The 22,507-nt window shown below is 29.2% G+C and overlaps 1 protein-coding gene across 2 annotated transcripts in view; it reads left to right on the top strand.

Annotated features, from left to right (window-relative positions):
• The window catches only part of LOC145323652 (limbic system-associated membrane protein-like), a 72,019-nt gene that overhangs the window by 4,629 nt on the left and 44,883 nt on the right, over positions 1–22,507 (top strand). For both annotated transcript variants that reach the window (XM_080166067.1, XM_080166066.1), the window contains exons 2-5: positions 2,221–2,283; positions 7,646–7,695; positions 12,537–12,574; positions 18,933–19,017. In XM_080166067.1, the coding sequence (XP_080022193.1) occupies positions 2,221–2,283; positions 7,646–7,695; positions 12,537–12,574; positions 18,933–19,017 (236 nt within the window). The remainder of the gene's footprint in view (positions 1–2,220; positions 2,284–7,645; positions 7,696–12,536; positions 12,575–18,932; positions 19,018–22,507) is intronic.

The following is a 22,507-nucleotide window of genomic DNA, read 5'->3' as shown; positions in this document are numbered from 1 at the left end:
AATATTTAATTCTTCCCCCAAAATAATAATAGTCTTAAAAGTCTTTGAAGATAAGTTGAAGGAATATTTTTTAGTTGTAAAAATTTTCAGATTCTAATTACAAGAAATTATTTTTACAATTACAGTATATATATATTAGACTATATAAGTTTGACGGAATTTTAAATAATATAATAGATTTGAAATCTGCATAAAATTTTAAGGTTTTTTTTATTAAATTCGTTTTTTATTTAATTCTTTATTTAACGGCGCAAATACGATTTAAGTTAATTTATTTTGACCAATAGGAAAGCTATATTGAAACCTACCCGCGCTCTAATTGGTTGAATGATGTACGACACTTAAGCTTCTCCAATCAGAGCGCAGATAGTTTTCAATCCACCAATCACAGATGTCAAAATTAATTAACTTAAATCGTATTTGCGCCTTTAAATAATGAATTATATGAAAAACGAATTTTATAAAAAATCCTTAAAATTTTATGCAGATTTCAAATCTATTATATTAATTAAAATTCCTTCAAACTTATATAGTCTAATATATATGTTTTAAGTTTCGGGAAGGGAAAGATAGGTAACCATAAACTAATAGGATACTATTTCTCTTTGAGACATATAAACAGAAACAGACGGACAGATAGGTGGAATGGATTTAGTTATAGAGTAGCTGCACTATTAAAGTATGAAAAAGACGAAAAGAAAGAGAAAGTTCCAATTAGATAAACCATTGGTAGATAACGGATGAAATAATGATTGAAAAAGTGAAAAATTACGAAAATATGTATTTAACCAAAAGAAAATAAAAAAAACTTTATTGGAATGATAAGTTTGACATGAAAAATCAATAGAAATAAAATGTGTATGTGTCCTTTATTTTATGTTCATCCAAGCACTCAACAATATATGCTATTCATTTCCGGAGCAGCCGTATAAAATAACTGGAAAGGTGTAGTTAAAATAGCAAAATAAAGCTAAAAAATATTTTAATACTAAAACTAACATAGAGGGGCTCTGCAATCAAAGATGTAGGGAAGGGTAGAGAAAGAGCCTAAAACTATGCCATGTCCTATTCGGAGCTTTTCTAAAATGAGTTCTCAATTAATTATCCTTTTAATCTAAAAATCAATTACTGTTTCAAATCATAGGATAAAAGTTTTATTATTTAAAGCTAAATGGATATTTTTGTATATATAGTTATTAGGTAAATTTGTCAGTTACCAAATATTTATAAACACTATATTGATTCAATCGTATGGACACTAATTTCCGGAGTTTTCAATGGTTTTGGCATCAAAAAGAATTTTACATTTGTTTACATAAGATTCCTGGAACTAATGTACACTTAATATTCACTTACACATTATTCTAGCAATGGACAATTATGTCTAAAAACTGCTTATGTTTGATTGGACATCTTTAAAAAGAAATAAGTTATTCTTGACAGTTTGATACAATATACATCTTTCAATAAACAAACAGGTTACATTTATCTTATGTAAATTTATTTTTAAGATCAGAAATCATATTGTTATTTCAGCGCTACTATCATATTTTTTCTGTTAAAATGTCTATTCTGAGATAAATTCGATATACCTCTTGTACTTATATAATTAATATAATGTATGTTTTGTACTTTCACACAAAATATCTTTTTGAACACAGATTACTCCCCCTCCTCCTTATTTTTTAAATAAATTTATGTGGTTAGGTTTAGTACATAGCGGATCTACGACTAGCAAAATTATAGTCATCCTACTGTGAATGTGAAATTTTGACAGTGTTATGGGCAAAAGCGGTTTTGGCATAGGGAAAATAATCCCACATTATCTAATTTATTTAGAAAATATGGGAATGGGTAATAAATGAGTGCTCATAAGCACTTCGTGTGAAAACACCCTATATACATTGTACATTACATAAGTATATTAAACTTACATTAATGTTCTTAATGCCATGAGTTGTAACTTTTGAAAAACAAGGAAAAGACCATTAGAAGAATACAAGGAACAGTGTTAGAATAAATGACTATTTTTTTTATTGTCCGTTGGGATCTCACAAACTAATGAACTGATTTAGTTCTCCTTTTTAGGGTAGTTTCCATAGCTCTCGGTATTGATTTAGGATACTTGATTCATTATCTGAGTTACGGATAGTATTAGGCTATTTTATTTGCTCCTTTCCCTATAGATGTTACCATTTCATTAAAATTTTCTCTTTTTAGGAACGTATGTGGACCTTAAGAAATCAAATAACAGTGAGAATATTCACCGACGCCAACCCTCAGGTGAAAATTTAATTCTATTTCTGCTGGTCCTGTTTTTCTATTTTCTGTCCACTTCAAATAATTAAGCTAGGGAAGTTGCCACTAAATGTACTTATGTCCCATATTTTGTACTTTAAATTAGATTAAGCTCTAAAATATTTTAGTATTTTTAAACCTTTTTCGAATTAGTAAATTGTTTCAGGAGGGAGAGGACAGTTAAAAATATTTCATTTTTCTCTATAAATGTATATAAAATACATGCAATTTATTCTGTATAATATACATATATAGTTACATTTACGCATCTATGACCGTTTTCTTTCTTTTTCGCAAATGCATAATACGTTCTAATCAAATACGCAAATTTAGCAAAGGAAAACTAAAAATAATCACTTAATCAATTAAATTTTCCCTTTGCATTTCCTCAAAATTGATGAAAATGGAAAAACAACGCATTTTAACTTTAAAACTTAAGAACTGAACTAATTTCAAATTTTGAAACATTCTTTCAGTTATTAGAATTTGAATTAATCTGTGCAAAATGAAAAGTTGCGCAAGTGTAAAAATATTAAAACAAAGTGAAAAGTGCAAAAATTATTTTCTGGAATTTCCAGTATGTTTTTTTATAATACCCCCCCCCCCCTTTCCCTATTACCAGCCCTATTTATATTATTAAAAGTAGCAGTTGGAAGTTAGTCTGTTTGTAGATTAGTATCCCTAAAACGTTGACATAATTGCTATATTTATTATCAACAAAAGTATCTTCTTGGGTCATAAGAAAAATGCTATTTAAAAAAAGTATTTATGTTAGTCATGACTTATATCATTCTAGTTGAAATATACAATGTTCTTTTAGGAATTTCGATAGTATTTCATTGATGATCACTTTTATTTAATTCTATGTAGTCGAAATAAACCATCAAAAATAAATGATTTTTTTTATTAATGATAAAATATTAAGCCCCTAAAAGTAACTACATTTTGTTGTGGGAGAAGGGGGGTATTAGAGCTAGTCCACTTGAGGTAAAAATAATTTTGTCGTATATTCTGCAGTGAGAGAGAAAAGAGTATAATTGCAATAATTTAGAGGATTTTCCAGACTCAAATTATTTAAAGTCAACACTCAAGTTCTACAATACGATTCCATAGAATAATAAAGTTGATATCTAGTAGCACAACAATAACAATAAATTTTATTGTCCTGTGTCAAACATCCTTCTTCACACTAATGATCTCGCTAACTGCTAAACCGATATTATTCTCCTTTACAGTATAGATTATCATTATTCCTTGGGAGGTTTATATTTATTTTCAGGGAGGGTAACACCATCCTCCAACGATAAATCGCAACTACATAAAAAAATACTCCTCTCCAAATAAATATCACCCCTTTCCTCGCCTAAAGTGCCCCTGGAGGCCTTTAGGGGCGTAGCTGCTAAGTATACATAGTGTATTTATGTCCTATTATAATATAACAATGTTATAATTTACTTTGACCAAATATCAGTTACAGGGTTACTTTACTTCCAAAGTAGTGTAAAGTTTTTGAAAAAAGGTTCTATGAATTGAATCATAATTTTACAAAAAGTTTGATAGAAAAGCTACCAGAGTATATATCTATATTAATCTAAGATAATATCATACTCACACACACAGAAATGAAATTTAATTTGTAACATATTCCTCTATATTGTCGGAACCAATTAATGTTAGTTTGAATTTAGCATAGCATTTGACTTGTAACACAGTGATAAAGCAAATTGTGAAAACAAAACAAAAATAATTTTATAATATATTTTTGATATTAGGTTACATATTTAGTAGTAATTAGTCCCCTTAGAACACCTTTGCAATTAGATTGTTCGCTTTACAATGTTTCAGAAGCTTAGTGTTGGTCCTGGGCAGGTTTATTGTTATTTTTTGGGAAGGTTTGACAACTACCAAAAGTTATGGGTAGATATACATAGCCCTTTTAATATAATTTAAAAGGGTTTTCGTAACTTTAAGATATCACCAAAATGGTTGTGTTTTTTAGTGGTTGTATGCTATTTTCTACCCCCCCCCCCTCTTTCCTACATTTCTTGGTTTATAAGGATAAAATCAACCTATATAATTTAATAATACATACATACTATATAATATGTAAGTTATTTAGAAGGCAGAATTATAGTGTTTGGCACTTATACTTCTAGAAAAAAATCCTTTCATCTTACCCTTCTTTAATCTTTTAACCAAACTCTTGACAAACTTCAACTCAAATTTCCATAGGATTTTTAATGGACCCACCTTTCAACAAGTTTGATGGAATGGTCCTACAAATTTGAAACTTCATACGACTATCTTTATACTAAAACAATCATAACTAATTTGAATCTTTCTTGACAGTTTTTTACTAGTAAAAATACAAGATTTTCTTTTATTGAGTCGTAGCTATATATGATATACTGATCAAATTTCAAATTGAGAGGATGATTTTACCAAACCAAAATTTCTTTTAAAAACATCTTTTTAAAAAGCAAGTGACTCCTCTTTGATAATTACTATGCAATAAAGTATATCTGATCATTAAAGGAATCTTAATTTTTTTTTATTTTTCACTTTACTGATGTAGAGACTGGCCTTGATTATAGAAAAGCTCTATTTAAAAAATCCGCAAACCTAATTGTAGATTAAGGGCAAGGTTTCTAGATAAATGTTTAAGTGGTTGGGTAAATAAGCCCGGTCCAACAATAACCAATACTTCACAAAAACTGTTTTGGTGCTGAAGTTACTCAATAACTACAAATGTCCGTCTGTCTGTTATTATATGTCAGTCTGGGCGTCTTTTAGGGTAAACATTTTATTTATCAGTTGCAATCAAAGATTTTTCGGCTAATATTAAGCAACAAATCTATAGTATAGATGTATATACAGATATATACCTAGCTCCCTTTTTTCAATGATCTTTTTCCGCTTTTTCCGCTATTAGCAACATTGGTTAATTTTTAATGACTCAATTGAGAGTCGGCACAAGGTCATTATGATGGGGAGATATAGTTATTTAAACCCTTCCCCCTCTAGTGTTATATTCTAATATTAAAGCAATTTGTTTCATAATTCATGTTCCAAAAAAATCCCCTTCTCTATAACTAATTCTGTCCGTTTGTCTTTTCTTGTGATTATAGTAACATGTTTAACAATTTTGTGCTACACTTTCTATAAATATTGTCATCCTTGTTTTGTACCGGATCAATGTCTAAAACTTTTACATCAAATATAAACAAAAATCAGACAGACTCGAAGAAAAGAAGAAATATAATAGCTAATTTTATATAATTAAAACATTTATACAAAATTAAATAAAATAAGCCAATAAAAGTGAAATTAGAAAGACAGAGATAGAGACAAAAAGGGGGATGAGAGAGAACTATTTTGTATTATAAATAGTTAGACATACAACCTACCTTTTATAATATAGACAACCTACGGTACTAAAAATGTATTTTTAAGCCATGATATACATTACACACTTCTAATGTCTAAAACTTGGTTTTGTTTTTACAATTTCTTTTTTTCCCCATGATAATACACGTACAATTTATTATTAAAAAGCTATGTACTTTTTTGTTTTTAGCACTTTTTTTAGTTTATACATTTATGTATAATTATATTATTATTTAAGCGGCTGCGCTCCTAGCTTTAAATTTTCAAGGGGCTTTGTTTTCGAAACGATAGGGTAGTTGTATGAACCTATGTGAAGCTTCCTTAAATTGGAGAATTCACATTAAATTTGTGTTTTAAGATTTTAAGTTACAGACAAAAAATCTTACTACTTTATATAATTAGAGAGCCTAAATAACATGTCCCTAGAAATTATGGACAAATCAGTTTTGCCATTTACGAGATCTTATATAGAATACAAGCACACAGACAGAAAAAACATCCAGTTACTTTAGTTTATAGGAATTAATCCGTTTTTTCCGAATATGATCAAATACATTTACTGTCTATATAACCATACTGAAATATAATATTAATGTTGAAAGCCATATAAGAAGTCTATATTATTATTGAGAATAATTTCTTATGTAATCAACACATTTTTTACATCTTCTTATTGTCTGTATCAGGTGCGTGTACAGGATTTATACGGGAGAGATTGGGTGGGAACTGTAAGCCCATAATTAAAGTTTAGCAGGTCGCAAAAAAATTTAAGTGGTTTGTAAGAAGGAAATTAAACTGAAATTATACATTTGTTTATACATTAGGACATCTTCCATCTTCCATCTTACAATTGTCAGGGGAAGTTATTAACCTGACGCAACCCCCTTATCCTCCCCCCCCCCCCCCCTCCTTTCGCACACCCATAATCAACTCTTTTATACTCTATATACTTATTGAGTCTAGTCCTAAATATATAAAAAAAAATATGTAGGTATGATTACATAAATGCAATATGGTTTATATCTGTTTTTAGAATGGTATGCCAGACATCAAAGAAGATTGTTAAATAGATGTCTGCTTATACATATAGATAGATAGATAGATATTTTTACTCTATTTCTATGTAAACCAAAAATACTATTGAACTTGAAATAAAACTGAGGTTTACTCTAAATCCAATATAAAAAGTCTTACAAAATGTAAAGAGATGTTTGAACTTAAGAAAACATATGTAATGCCACCTCCGATATAAACAAATTATTTATCCAAGTCTAAATAACACATGTTATACAATATCTAACCCAAAAATAAATAAATTAGATAATCAGATATTAGACCAAACTAGAATAAAGAACATAAATTGAAAATTTCAACCCAATTATACCAAACATTACCATCACTCAAAAGTAACCTGTATTTCAAGGATAGATATTGCACAACAACATATTATGTTCGCAAAAATGGACATGATGCAGTGTTGCGGAGCCGGGAGCCGTGGAGCCGCCATATTTTGCTGGAGCCGGAGCCGTAATTTTCGTTAAAAAACGGCTCCGTCTCCGGACTAGATAAATAAAGAGATTTTTTATCAATCATAATTTGGTGACTCTGTTTTGTCATGTGCAAATGCTCCTATTAAGTTTTTTAAGTCCATTTTTATCAAAAAATGAACTTTTAAAACCTTTAAAAGTTAAAAATAGACGTTGGAAAAAAATATGTCGAGTTTTTTCTTGATCTTAGGTCGGAGCCGTCATCATCACAGACGGCTCCGCGGAGCTGGAGCCGCACCAAAATCAAACGTCTCCGCAACGCTGACATGATGAGATATAGAACAGATTCTTATGGAAATTTACAAGTAACTTAAGAAGCTTCCACCTTTAATAGCCGAGAAAAACTGGTGGACGGACAGCTTAATTAGCTTAACTACTAATAAATCAAAATATAGTAATATTTTTAATTTCAGTATGGTACCCTCGCCACCAGAGAAGTACAGAACCTGAAATTTTGACAGAGGTAATTTTTTTTCTCGTATTCATTCGAATCCGGTGGATAGGAACCAGTTCTTATCCATACGAAAAAACTATGTCTAGCATCGTATTATATCCAGCTTTCTACGAATATAGAAATGTACAAACATAAGATTAAAAACAGTTTTTTTAGCCAGTGCCTCCGGCACCTCGGGGCTAAAAAACTAGTTTTATTCTTATAATTGTACTTTCTATATCCGCGTAAAGCCGTTTATAATACGATGCGAGAAATAACTATTCTCGTATTCATTCGAATCCGGTGGATATGAACCGGTTCTTATCCATACGAAAAAACTATGTCTAGCATCGTATTATATCCAGCTTTCTACGAATATAGAAATGTACAATCACAAGATTAAAACCATTTTTTTTAATGGTTTTAATCTCATAATTGTACATTCTATATCCGCGGAAAGCCGTTTATAATACGATGCGAGAAATAACTATTACAATATTCAGCTATCCTAAAAGTTTGTCTTTCTGTTTTTCTGGCTATTCGTCAATCCAAAATTTTGGAAATTTGTATTTCTTAGCAGATTTTCATCGGTTTACATTTTTTCTTGATAAAAGCATTATGATATTTTTATGTCTGTACACGAAAGTTCCAGGTATAAAGTTTATAGAAACTTGTTTATCTAAAGTTCTGCTTTGTATTGCTTGTATTGCTGCGCTACTGTAAACTGACCCATAATCATAAAAATTAAACAAATTAAATCTAGAAAATCTTGCATTAGGTTATCAAATACATAAATGACGTAATCATTTTAATGTTTAATATTCCTAATTATTTCTATTATTATAATTGTATTTTTCATGCAAATAACCAAATATATAAACAGCATTATAAAACAGAGTGTTCATACAAAAATTTAAAATGGCGTGAAAAACTGTTTTATTAATTTCTATTAATAACTCGTGAATGACCTATAGATAGATTCGCAATTTTCAGTGAATTTTTGATCCACTGAGATCTTATGGGATAAGATACCCAATGGTAATAAACACAGTTACCCCTTCTGTATACTAAATTGGTTGAAAATGTTGACACTACAAGTTGGAAACCAACCAATCACAATTTAATTAAAGTTACCAATGTATTAAATAACTTAGTTACAAAACTTTGGGTACCAGTCTAATTTACACTGGCTAGCTTAGGTTTTTTTGCGTTGGGCACCTTAAGATTTAATACCCCATTAAAAAAAATTCCCCTTTTCTAAAATAGCTAATATGGTACACAATTATACGTTTTTGCTATAAAGGAGAAGTGAAAAAATGAGCTGTTTATTTTTGCTGATTTTATAAACTACTTAACCTTAGTTTTAAATGAACACTATGAAATTATCCTTCCATTTGTTTATTTCATGCCAAAGTAAAATAAACTGTTATAAAAAATGCATACATAATACATCTATATGTATTATAAATTCTAGGTAGGTAAATTTTGAGAAGAAAAAAAATACTTATATATATATAAAACTAAAAAAAAAAGTACTTTTTCACTTGTATCTATGCTACAAAGTAGATTATTTTACATATCCGTTTGTTTCTTTGTCCTTTATGATCCCGGTTCTGGCTTACATCTAGTTTGTGTAGTTGGGGAGTATATCTATGTTTTTTAGACCTTGGATAGTTCTAAGCCATATTTCTGGAAAAAAACCCTTTTCCGAAAGAAATGCCCCTTTCACCTCAAAAAAACGTCAAGTAAAAATAAGTTTAAATGACCAAATCAAGTAATTTTCTTGTAATTGTATGCATTTGTGGGTTTTTTAATAAGTCTGTAGCCTGGGTGTTAACGGCGCGTGTGTGTGAGACACATTGCAAGCGTTATATCTGAGATTATGTGTATTTTTTCCAAATACAAACTCTGGCTATTGATTAAAGTAGTTAATTAAGGGCATAATGTGTTTAATTTTCTCATAATGTATTCAGTATGACCTTGAATATAATGAATTTTAATGCAGCCTATTTAAGAAACTATGTATCCTATAAATATACTGCAATGTGTCAGGGATCTAAAGAGATAAGACAATGGCCGATAAATAGATGTACATCCCCAATTATGATACACAAAAACACCCCTTCTGTAGATTACAATTAGTGGTTTAAACGTTTAAACACTCAAATTAATAAACCAACCAATCAAAATTCAATAAAAGTCCCCAAACTTGTTAAGCTAACATATAGGAAAGCGTTATTATAAAACTTTGAGGACTTTTGTCTCCTCCCTCCCTGGCAATGTGTAATAATTTCCATAATGTTTGAACCTGAGCCTTATTATAAAGTAACCTAGTGGCTATAAAGTAGTAAGGTTTTTTCTGGCTGAAGCTTAAGATATCAATAACTAAAGAACTGTTTGAGTTCTACATTTTAGAACAGCTTCACACAGATGGTTTTAGGCTATTTTAACATTCAGATATAAGTCTTAGTATGGTTTTAGGATATTTTTTCAATCTTTATTTAAAGCCTCTTGATGCAAGGGACGCAGTCACGTTGTGGAACATGGCCGGTACCTATGTAAATCTTTCCAAAAAAGAACTCAGTCGCTTCAGTGGTTAACTAAAATCTTGAAGGGTAGAGGCATTTTAGGACTATGCATGACACCTTTGGAAAATGCAGTATTTTGTAAAGCAGCTCAATAAATCAACTTGACTGTATGAATACAGTGTATAACATAATGAAACAATAGGACTAGGATTCTAAAAACAACAAATAGTAGCTAACTAGTGAGTGCAAATTGTAGCATGTTTTTTTGTCGACAATCGTGCATTAAAAAATTGGCCATGACTGACATCTTATGAATAAAAAGATTTTTCTAAATACTTGAATAAAAATATTGACATGATAAAATATCCTATAATCTGCCATGGACCAATAAGAAACTTCCCTGAAACAAATAAAAAAGACATTTTTCGACTTATAAGCATAAAGTAGAAATCATGTTGCCCTTAATCTCAAATTACAAATTATTTGTTTAACCAACCAATAAAATAAAATAGCTAATTATCTGCTTTGCACTGCCATTTAAATTTGACAATTTAAGAATACAAGTTCCTCTGTATGCAAATGTATGTGAATATATCTATTTTCTTGTATGCTATCATTTCCTTATAAATATTATAAACAAAAATTGATCTTTTCAAAACTAGTCAGAGAGAGAGAGAGAAAGAGAGAGAGAGAGAGAGAGAGAAAGAGAGAGAGAGAGAGAGAGAGAGAGAGAGAGAGAGAGAGAGAGAGAGAGAAGGAGAGAGAGAGAGGGGGGGGGGGGTACAATTTACTATTTATTACTTTAATTACTTTAATCCCCATAGTTTTATGATAACTTTTTCTTATTCGTTGGTCTAACAACTTTGGGAACTTTAGTGAATTTTGATTTGTTCGTTTATTATAATGAGTGTTAAAGCGTTTCAACAACAAATTTTACACTGCATAAGGGGTAATTTTGTGTATTATCATTAGGGATGTAAATAAATTTATCAGCCGTTGTCTTATCCCTTTAGGTCCCTGAAAACTAGTCCTTTCATGATAATAGGATATTTACCTTTTATATTTTGGCGGGTTTTATTTGACAAATTGATACATTATTATTAAGATTGTAATGGTACTATAAATATAGTTTTTTGTGTGTGAGTGATTGCACACCCTATTCTTTTTTTTCCTGTGAGAAATAATTATGCATCATTGGTGTAAATTGCTCTCTTAATTAGTTTTTTTTACCCAGGGGTTTCATCTTTATACTCTGGGCTTTTACAATTACATACTCTAAAAATATGTAAAATATTTGTTTAGATAATAAGAAGTTTAATTTGTCCGTGAGGCTGAAATAAATGGAAAAAGAAACATCATTTTTTATTAATAATAAAAAAAGGCTGATTTTTATTGTGAAGATTCCCATGTCCAATGAAGAATTTTCTATTTGTGTATGTTCTTTCGTCAAATAAGATGTGAAAGAAATTTGTTTCCATTGCATTGGAGAAATTTTTCTTTGACTGTGTTTTTAATTTCTTCCCTATGGGTGTTTGTTTACTCTTTATTTTTATTCGTATGTCTGTCTAAAATGCGGAAATATGATTTAATTGGATGCTTTATAAGGTTTGTGTTACTATTGCATCTTTTACATATGGAAGTAAACAGCCTTGTTTTTCTCTATACTTATATTACTATGAATATAACTGTAAAATGATTTAGGATTCTCAAATGTTATAATTGGCAGGTATTATTATTAAATCAAAATTTCCATATTTATACAGCAATGAATGTTTAAGAGTGTGTTGATAAATGCATACATGTACATATCTACACATATATAGCTCGCCAAATTCTGAATTTAAATGACTGAATTATGCTAATTCTCATTGTCGGCTTCCAACCAAAACAGTGGAATTAAATAAATCTGTGTATTTTTGGGGGTTTAGACACAACTTTATAAAAATCTTTTCTAATTTATTGTGCCATCATCAAAATATCTTAAACCGGTAGCATTAATTCTATAATAAAGTCGCGTGTTAATCATAGTTAGAAATAATGCTTTGAAACCATTATCATACAAAGTTAGGCCTTAAAGCAATAAACAAGTGGCTCCTTGTCCTAAAGATTCAATGAGTTCTCCCCAATAGGAGGGAGCAAGTTTTTTTAATTCTTCACTATTAGGCTTACCTGAAAATTAAAGAACGAACAACGAAGCCATTGCTAAATTTTTTCTATGCAAACTTTCAACTATTTTTATATCTAGCTAGTTTTAATAAGAGAGTTAATGACTTTTTAGATGGTTTAGCTATAAAAACAACATTTTTATTGTGCAGCTTTGAATAAACGTGTTTATTTTTTTAGGATGGAGCTGTGAAGGTTGAGCGTGGTGAAACTGCAAGGTGATTATTTACCTTTTTAAAAAAGCATAGCATTTTTACTGGATATAGAATAAACGTGGATATTATAGTAAGGGAAAATTGTCGTCAATTTAGGTTGCTAACATGGACATCACTCACTATTCAGTTCGTTAATCCATTAGGATAGGAGGAATGGGGTAACTGGGGTGGATTGTTTTTTTAGTCAGATACAATTTTTAGAGTACATAATAATCTGGTGTAAGCTCCAAGTAATAATAAATCCATTGCATTGTCGATACCTCTGTTAACCTTGGAGACTGTTATTAAGACTCCAAAGTTTTAAAATAACGTTTTCTTATTCATTAGCTTAACACCTTTGGGGACTTTTATTAAATTTTGATTGGTTGGTTCATTCAGTAGAGTTTCCACCACTAATTGTAATCTACAGAAGGTGTAATTTCAGGTTTTATGATTGGGGATGTACTTCAATTTATCGGGCATTGTCTTATCAAGATAACAATCTTAAAGCAAAATTCCATAGAATAAAAAACAGATTGAAACTAACTTTTACATAATTTGATAAAGCTAAAATAAATTTGTATACACCCTACCCTAAAAAAAGGTAAAATCTGAGCAAAAAAGGCAAAAAGATGAAAGTATTTTTTTCCTCAGGTCAATGTAAGACGTAAAGCATAGTTTTGAAAAGAAAATCTTGTAATTGGCCTCTACCATAAATATACTTCTTGTTTCCGCTATAAATCAAACAACATTAACATGTACACCAAGCATTACATTTATGTTAAAGCATTAATGTAAAATTTTGTTCATATCAAGGTATAAAATATCTTCTTAAACACAACTATACAAAAATATGTGTTCTCTTTTGAACAGTGTTCAATTCATATAAAGATGTAATTATCCTTTCTGCAGATTTAAATTTAAACGATTGGTTTGAATGTTTGTACTTTGAAACCAACTAAAATAAATTCAATATAAATACCCAGAGTTTTAAAGACAACAAAAGAGTAGCAATAGACTTTTAGTAGTAATGTTGGTTATGATGTCGATGTATAGATAAGGTAATATAGCCATTTAAATAACACGAAAATTAAAGTGTTTTTAATCATTAACAAATTTATAATACTATAGTGTTTTTTTATTATACAATTTTATACATTTATATAAAGAGGAATTTGAGAACAAACACACATATACTCCTCTGTTTGTTCTAACAAAAACTTTTCATAAATATTTTACTAAACATGTATTTCACAATTTGTCAACTGTTATGAAAATGTAAGAAACATAAGTTTTCCTGTACTTTAACAGTTACAACAAGGATGCCAATATACATAACCGTATAGTTTTTAAATGGTTCTATGGATTAAGTAAGTTCACATTCTTCATATTTTCATAAAGTTTCATTAAGATTTGTCAATTAATTGGTGGTGCTAGATCGATTCCTAGATAATTCAGTTTTCATAATTTTCTCGACTCCTATTCAAGGTAGATAGCTGAAATTTTTAGGGATTTAATAAGTTCATATTCTGCATACTTCTATCAAGTTTCATAGAGATTTACTGATTGGTTGGGGTGCTAGATTGATTCCTAGATTTTAAGTTATAGATCTTAGAGGGTCTTGTGATTTATTTTAGTTTAATGTTTATCTTATATGACACTGCTCTAGAGTTATTTTTTTTCTAGATGTGCCTCGCTACTCATGGTTGTTGTCATCCTTGTTTTCAAACATACTATTTGTTTACTAGGTTTTCTAAAAATAGTATTTCCTTACATTTAATACCTACAAAGAAAAGATTAAAAATTATGTTTTCATTTATTACTCAAGAACAAGGATGAAAATATACTCTTTTTGAGTACATGTAACCCATATCAATTATATTGAACGCTAGTCTTATAATATTAGTAGGACCATAATCTTTTAATGATATTATGAAGCTATTTTTTTATCTGCAATTCATAATAATAAAATGCTTTAGTCAAATTAATCAGGAAGCTAAAAGACATTGAACTCTTTTAATAACGTTTTCTTATTCGTTGGCTTAAGAACCGTGGGGATTTTAATTCTTGGTTCATTTTGTTGAGTGTCCAAACGTTTCAACCACTGATTGTGTATCATCATTGGGGATGTACATAAATTTATCGGCCATTGTCTTGTCTCTTTATCCCTGCAAAATAATAATTCACCATACCCTTTGCAGCCATAAATAAGTCATTTTTATCCAAAGATAGTATAATTTAACCCAAAAGTGTTTGTAAAGAAATCTTATCAAAAGTAACATAACTTAAGAAGAGGTCATGTTCCCTGTATATTCCATAAAGTCGTGTGTAAGAGTTAAATCAAATGCTTTTATGAAGTTAAACTGTTCATAATTATAATAAAATTTAAACTGAGCGTTTGGTCTTAATTAAGAACAGTTTGACTTAATAAGAGCATTTGACTAAACCGTTACACAAAACTTTATGGAAAATACTCGAAAAAAATGACCCCCTTAACTCCCATATTTCTTTCTTTATAGTCAAATCAACAAAAATTATTTATCAAAAAAAATCTTTGTAGCATTATCTAAATTAGTAGTTCCTTATTTAGTGACTACCCGTTCGTAAGTTATGGCAACATAATTTTTTTTTCTTGTTTATTGGCCGATATCTAAAACTTTAGCTAAATTGTCATAATCAGGATTTGAATTACAATATCTATCATAAAAATCTAACTAAAACTGTGTATAGGAACCTTTCTCTTTTTTACATCTAAAATATTGATTTTTATTATTGCTGCGCTTTTTATGGACATAATTCTCCTTTTTATATATGTTCAAAAACTTGTGTCTGTACTGAATAAGTATTCCAGTTTTTCTTGGATCTATTATGTCTAAAGCTGTGTTGTTATCTCGTGTATGATAAAGTTACTTTGCGCCATTTCTTTTGTATGGTTTGTATAGAGGGCTAGGGATTTATTCCCACACAGGCCAGGAATCTAGGGATTGTACAATAGGAATTAATTAAAGTGTTCATATTAAGCTAAATCAGGGATATTTAGGGATAAGAAAATAGATTATAATTCATCATACATCTTAAAAGATGATAAAGAAAATAAAACCTTCTATAGATTATAATTATTAGTTGAAAAGTTTGACCTGCCTATCAAAATTGAAAAGAAGCCCCATTAGCTTTTAAGCCAGCTAATAAGATCTGGTGGTTATTAAGTATTTGTTACCAATTTGAAAATAATTTAAAACACAATGTTCAACTAAATATCATTTCAATTTTGAGTGAGAAATTCTGCCTTTCGTAGCATTTAATTACCAGGATAGATTGGTTTCCTTATGTAAATTTTAGAATCAGTGTTTACTCTTTTAAATGTTGAATCTTAAATCCGTTGTTCTATCCCTTTATCCCTGCAAACAGACAGATAAACTTAGGAGATACCTTGCCACACCGAAGTTTTTAATTTCTTCTCATTTCAAAAAGAAAAGATAGATTTGAATTTCAAGTTGGAGTTAAGAGTAAGCATATTTCATTAATTGATTTACCCATAAGAATGGATGCAAAATATACGCGGATATTATAATAGGGGAAAATTGTCCTGAATTTAGGTTGTGATTTTCCTTGTAATTTATTGGTCAGTTCGTTCATCCAGTAGGAGGACATGGGATCGTTATTTTAGGCAGCTACAAATTTCACTTCATTAGAGTTCATGATAATCTGGTGTAAGATCCAAGTAATTCCAATAAATTCCTTTTTGCGCCATTTATTGAACAGCTTTTGTTTCTAGGTTCTTTTTTTACTTAAAACCTTATCAAAAGTACTAAATTTTATTTCAACAACTCACACCAAAATAGCATAAAACCTGTTTCATACCATCTTAAAGTATGAAAAAACATACAGTTACTCTTGCAATAGAAAAAGTTTCAAATGTTTTTCTTTAAATCAGGCAAAAACATGTAAAATATTTAAAATATCGGGCATATAAAAAGCTTCACTATCTTCAATACCTGGCTAAACTTAACAATAGACTTCACTTCTTCTTTAACACTGCTGAGACATTCATACAAGGATGACAACATCCATCATTTAAGATTTGATGCGATAAGTTTAAGCAAAAATTCAAAATTGTAATCATTCAGGCCTCTAAAAGCATTAATCATTTTATTTTAGTATTTCTTTAAAAATCATCTTATATATTTTCATATGGTTGTATTTTAGAAATTAAAAAATAGTTTTAGAAGATTTATATGTTTCGTTACAAGATTTTCAAATTCAGTGTATTTTTTATTTCTTATGGTTTCGAGTTATATTGAAAGTATTTCCTCTTTGTTACTACAATTTACACAGGATCAAGGGATATGGATTCTGACAAATAAAAAAATTAAAATTTGCTCACAACCCACTTACTTCTTACCCACTTCCCGTGAGTTATATCACAAAACAGGTTGTTGACAAAACGACGCCACACACATATCCAAACTTTCAGCAATTTCAAATGGAATTATTTACCGAATCAAGGCCCCTTAATTTACACATAAAGGTAGACCAGATATAGTTCCTGAAACAGATCAATTAATGTTTAGTTTAACAATACATTTAAGAGTTCCAGTTCAGAAATTTTCAAACAGTTCAAAAAGCCTCATTTTATTGATTTATCTAATGAATTACACACACCCAAAATGATTATAAATAAAATGAAATGAGAGGTCTCATAAGTCTAAAAGCTGTTCTTGGAATAATTGATAATACAATTTTAGTCACTTGTTAATCAGGGATTTAAAGGGATAAGACAATGGCCAATAAATTGATGTACATCCACAATGTAGATACACAAAACTAACCCTTCTGTAGATTACATTTAGTGGTAGAACCGTTTGGACAGTCAACTAAAAGAATAAACAAATTAAAATTCAGTAACAGCACAATGGTGTTAAGCCAATAAATAAGAAAACGTAATTATAAGACATTTGGAACTAGTGTTATAAACAACCTAATGTCTCCATCTCTACTTTTTAATACTAATTTTCCCTTTTAAGTGTTCTAATGTTTTTTTTAAGAACATTTTGTACACATTATCTGTATTTAATATGTTATGCTTTTGCAAATTTGAAGATATTACATATGCGGAATTTGTAATTCACCTTTCACTGTCCAATGTCCATTTATTCTTTCTTTGTCAAACTATTTTAAAGGGTACAGTTACATTTTCAATTCTAATATATTTTCGAAACAATAAAGTTGTATACAATTGTAAAAGAATCAAGAATAGTTTTACAAAATGGAGAGCAATTTATTTTGTATGATAGGGATGTGGATGTATGATGTGGATGCGAATTGAATGTACACAGTAATTAAAACAAGTAATCTACATTGATACAGAACAACATTTAATATCTTTGATATAATAAAGTTTTCATGAATAAAAGAACTAAATCGAAGTATAATAATTATTGATAATTAGGGTTTTTTGATAGATAGATTTAGAGGATTTATATTTTAACAATATTTGTATCAAATTAGATAGATAGACGGATAGATATTTGTATTTGAATTTAAACTTGACACATTTCTTTTCATCCAAAGTTCAGAGCATTGGATAACGGTGTGCCTTTACTTCCGCATATTATCATGTCCGCAAAGTGTTTTATATTTGCAAACAGACAAAACAGCAAATTATTAAGCGGAAGTAGTTAAAAAGTGAAGCGAAAGGTAAAACTCATCTAGTGCTGTAGTAATAATATGAGGCTGTGAAGAAATCTTATAGGATAAATAATGATAAACAAGATCAAGTTATTTGTTAAAAGCTTGGACATTGCTAGATAAGAACTAACTAATCAAAACTCAATAAGAGTACCCAAAGTTTTTTTTTCGCAAACAATAAGATGACTTGTTAATTAAACTTTGGGCACTAGTGCAATTTACATGCGCGTAAAGGATTGCACATTATTAGAAAATGGTTTTTCTTCTTTTTTACTATCTCTAGAGACTAACAGTTTTTTCAGTCTGCAAATTTGTTATATTCATGTTTTAGATTTATTGTTTTAAAATGATGAAATACATTTGTTAGGTTGCAATAAAGACGTTAAAAATGGTCCCTTATTTTGTTATATAGCTGTTATGTTAATTGAATATTATATTGGATGGAATGACTTGTTAAAAAAGGCGCAAACTATTGTTATTATTAGCTTGATCTTCCAAACAAAGGTCATGTGATCAAAACAATGGTAGTTTACTTTTCCGGTGAATAGGTTATCTATAATACATTAGCAAATTTAGACGTGGTTTAAGAATGAAAGGGCAACTCTAACATGGCTAAATATCTACCCTTATTACAAACAAATTATTATTTGGAAAAACCCTGTGGGTATTACATGTAACAATTTTTTATGCTTAGATTGCGATGTGAAGTAGCAGGACTGGGAGATTTTGTTCTCATGTGGAAACAAAATTCAAGAGTTATTTCGGCTGGAAACCTTCTGGTAAGTTTGTTTTGAATTTTCATACTCCCACCTATCTAAATCAAGGGAGGAGGAGACGTCAAATTACCCGAATAGGTATACCTTTCTAATAATATATATACTTTTGTTTTTGTATGATCTCTTTATCATTCTATCCAATATCCAGTTGACTGATTGATAATATTTTGTTTTTACACAATTATAACCTTGGTTGAATTATTACACAATTTAAAAAAAACTTTTATTTATGATCTTCATTCTTTAAAATATATAAATACATAAAAACAGAAAAAGGGACCAAAAAACATAAAAATAAAATTTTAATTGTAAGTATGATTAATAATGTATATTTTAGTAGATTTTAACAATTTTGAAAGTAAGTTAACAAATCAATTGAATAATAACAAACTTTAGTAACTTTACTATACATTGTTAGTCAGTTGTTTTAAGGTTTAGAGACCTGCAGGATTCAATCTTTATTGAAAAAAAGCTACCTGTTTCATATATCAAAATGCATTTTTCTCTTTAAATCTATATCTATGTCTCTGACAATTCGTTAATAATTATGCAATTTGAGGAATGTGAAATAAACAGCTTAATTAAATAAATCATAAAACACATTTTACATTCAGGAATTTAATTCAAATACAGCATTGTAACTATGTCAGGTGGTTAGTTTATGTCAGAACTTGTCAGAACTTAGTTTTAAAGAACTTAAGTTTTATCTTAAATTGTTTTATCACAAATGAAGTAAAATTTGTAATTCCTAAATCTAAATTTTTCTTGTTGACCACAGTTTTAACACAAATCAGTAAAAAATACTAAAGAGATTAAAACCTCTCTAGGATATGGAAACCTTCAAACAATGTAAAAAATACACTTTTTATGAAAGAAATCTTAAAATTTTGCAACCTTTAAAAATATGTTAGCAAATCCATCGCATAATTAATATTTTCAACTCAAATTCCTCACTGTTTACTTCCTTTGAACTAATGATTTATAGTTTCAAACCGGGAAGGTATGAAAATTTCAATGGAAATATGTCATAATAAATACCAGGCCTATTTTTATACTTCTTTACATTTTAATTCTATTTGACATTACCAATTTATCTTGGCTTTCAAGAAATTCAATTGTACAAATTAGAAATTGTTATGTAATTGAAATGTTCATGGCATTTTATCAAAGTCTAATTAATAAATTATGAAATAAGCAGAATAATTAAAATTTTTATTTAATAATAATAGTGGAAAAATAGCCTAAAATTGTTATTTTTAGTTTATTTTTGTTAAATAACAAAATGGTATGTAATCTGTTGCTAGATGGAAAGTTAAATTTGTAGGAAATGTTGTACATTTATTTTACTACAAGGCCAGTCATCCAATGCCATGTTTATTTTGTTTTATATTAAATCTTTTTGGCCGGGTAAATATTTGTAAAGCAATATAGAAACTTATATTCTTTTTCTTCTTTTTTATCCATTCATGAAATCAATGTGGCTATCACAAATTTTTTAAGTTATGAGATTTTCTCACAATAAAAGGAGATAATGTACTATAAATGATTCTGCCCTTAAAAATCTATAAACTTGTTACTGTCTTTGGAAGCTAAAAATTCCTAGAGTGGGAAATGTCTAAGAGGGCCAAAAACACAAATAGATACTCTCCCCCCCTCCCATTTCTATAATTTTTAACATCCTATAATTGATTATCTTATTATTTTTCCATTTCCCTTTCATATTATTTTTTTATTGTGTTATTTCAACTCTTTCATTTCTATTTACTTTTACTTTCTTCTTTTTCTTATGTACTCTCTTTAACAATCCTTATTTTTTTTCTCTTTCTTTCTAATTACATTTAATATTAAGCTTATATATAAACAAAGCCTAGAACTAGCACAATATGGTGCACAATTCATTTGCATTACCTTACTTCCTGCCCACCATAAATTAACACCAGGGGTACCACATGTATGATAAAAATACGCAAAAAATAAAATTGAAGCAAAATATTTTATTATAGATGAAGTATCATGGATTCAAAACCCTCCCCAAACACAATTTCAGAACTATTAAGTCAAATAATTATGAGCTTATTTTTAATGGTATACCAGCTTAGAAGCTCTTATGTCATACAAAACAAATAACCAATGATACAGACTAAATTACCATTGGCAGGCCAGTATACATTTTAATTGACCAATGTTAGGCTATCATGACGTCACTTTTATAGGTACCATAAAAAACTTTACCAGATTATTATTTCCACAAAGTACATTAACAGTAAGATAAACTTTCTGAATTCTTTGTTGCAATCTCCAGCAGAGAAAGGCCAGCTTTATCTGTCTATGCATATCAAATTAGATTGAAAACATAATAGAATTTTAGATGATTTTGTTGTATTGAATTGCAATAAACCTGACATTTATAAATATATTATTAGTTTGTGTTGTTATGTTTGTGCTGTTCATAACAAGGTATGGACGGTACAGTATTCAAAGTTGTGCACTTACATAATATAATTAAAACAAATAATCAAATATTAATAGAGTTTATGCATATTAGACGAAATGCACACTTTAAATAAAGAAAAAAAATGCCAAATTTTTTGTGAAAATTATTTCTTATATGAAAAATCATAAAATGTTTTATACTTTATCTTGTAACCTTTTGAAAAATTAGATTTAAAATAAATATTAAATTTAAGCTTCCTTGATATAATAAAATTTGTATTTGTTCAGTGTTTCTCATAAATTACATCTTTCTTATTTTCTTGACACATTGTTTACCTTGAAAGAAAACCAAAAAAGTGCATTTTAAAGTATTTAAGTAGATACATTGTCATTTATTTTCATTTAGCCCATGATTTATATTCATTCAACTTTATGGATTGTGGTGTTCAAACAAATTTGTAAATAAAACTTATATGACAACAGACCTGACAGATGACTGTGGAAAGTGGCACTAAAAAAATGACATATTACAATAATGTTGACCAATAAGAGGCCAATGTACACTGTAATTGACCAATGGTAAAATTTATACTGGCCTCTCGTATGCTCTCATATTTTTGGTGTCACTTTACGCTGTCTCACCTGACAGAGATTCTTAAAACCTTATGTTTAATAATTGAACAACAAATTTTTTTATTTTTTATTTTTGCGTCTACTAGATTAACCCTTACAGCTCGGGCCCCAATTCCCACCTTAATAGATCGGGGGGGGGGGGGGGGGGGCTCCAAGAGCCCCCCCCTCTATCTCGGCTCCTGTTACAGATAAAGACGTAAAATTTTTTTCTGGTGGTTCATGTGTATTTTTAGAGAAAATTACTTTTTCTAGTCATAGCGGCCAGGCCGCTCCTTAGCCGCTTTTTAGCGGCCAGCCGCTAAATTTTAAAACAGCTGTAGAGCGGCCAATTTTGCAGCTAGGATGACCAAATTTTAAGACGAACTTTTATTTTTCATAACAAAAAAATTACTTTTTCTTATCATCGCCAAAAAACGGCAAATAACGG

This window comes from Acartia tonsa, chromosome 7 (assembly GCF_053477335.1).
Source record: "Acartia tonsa isolate MP-2025a chromosome 7, ASM5347733v1, whole genome shotgun sequence".
NCBI classification, from domain to species: Eukaryota; Metazoa; Arthropoda; class Copepoda; order Calanoida; family Acartiidae; genus Acartia; species Acartia tonsa.
This window is presented reverse-complemented; position numbering and strand designations above follow the sequence as displayed.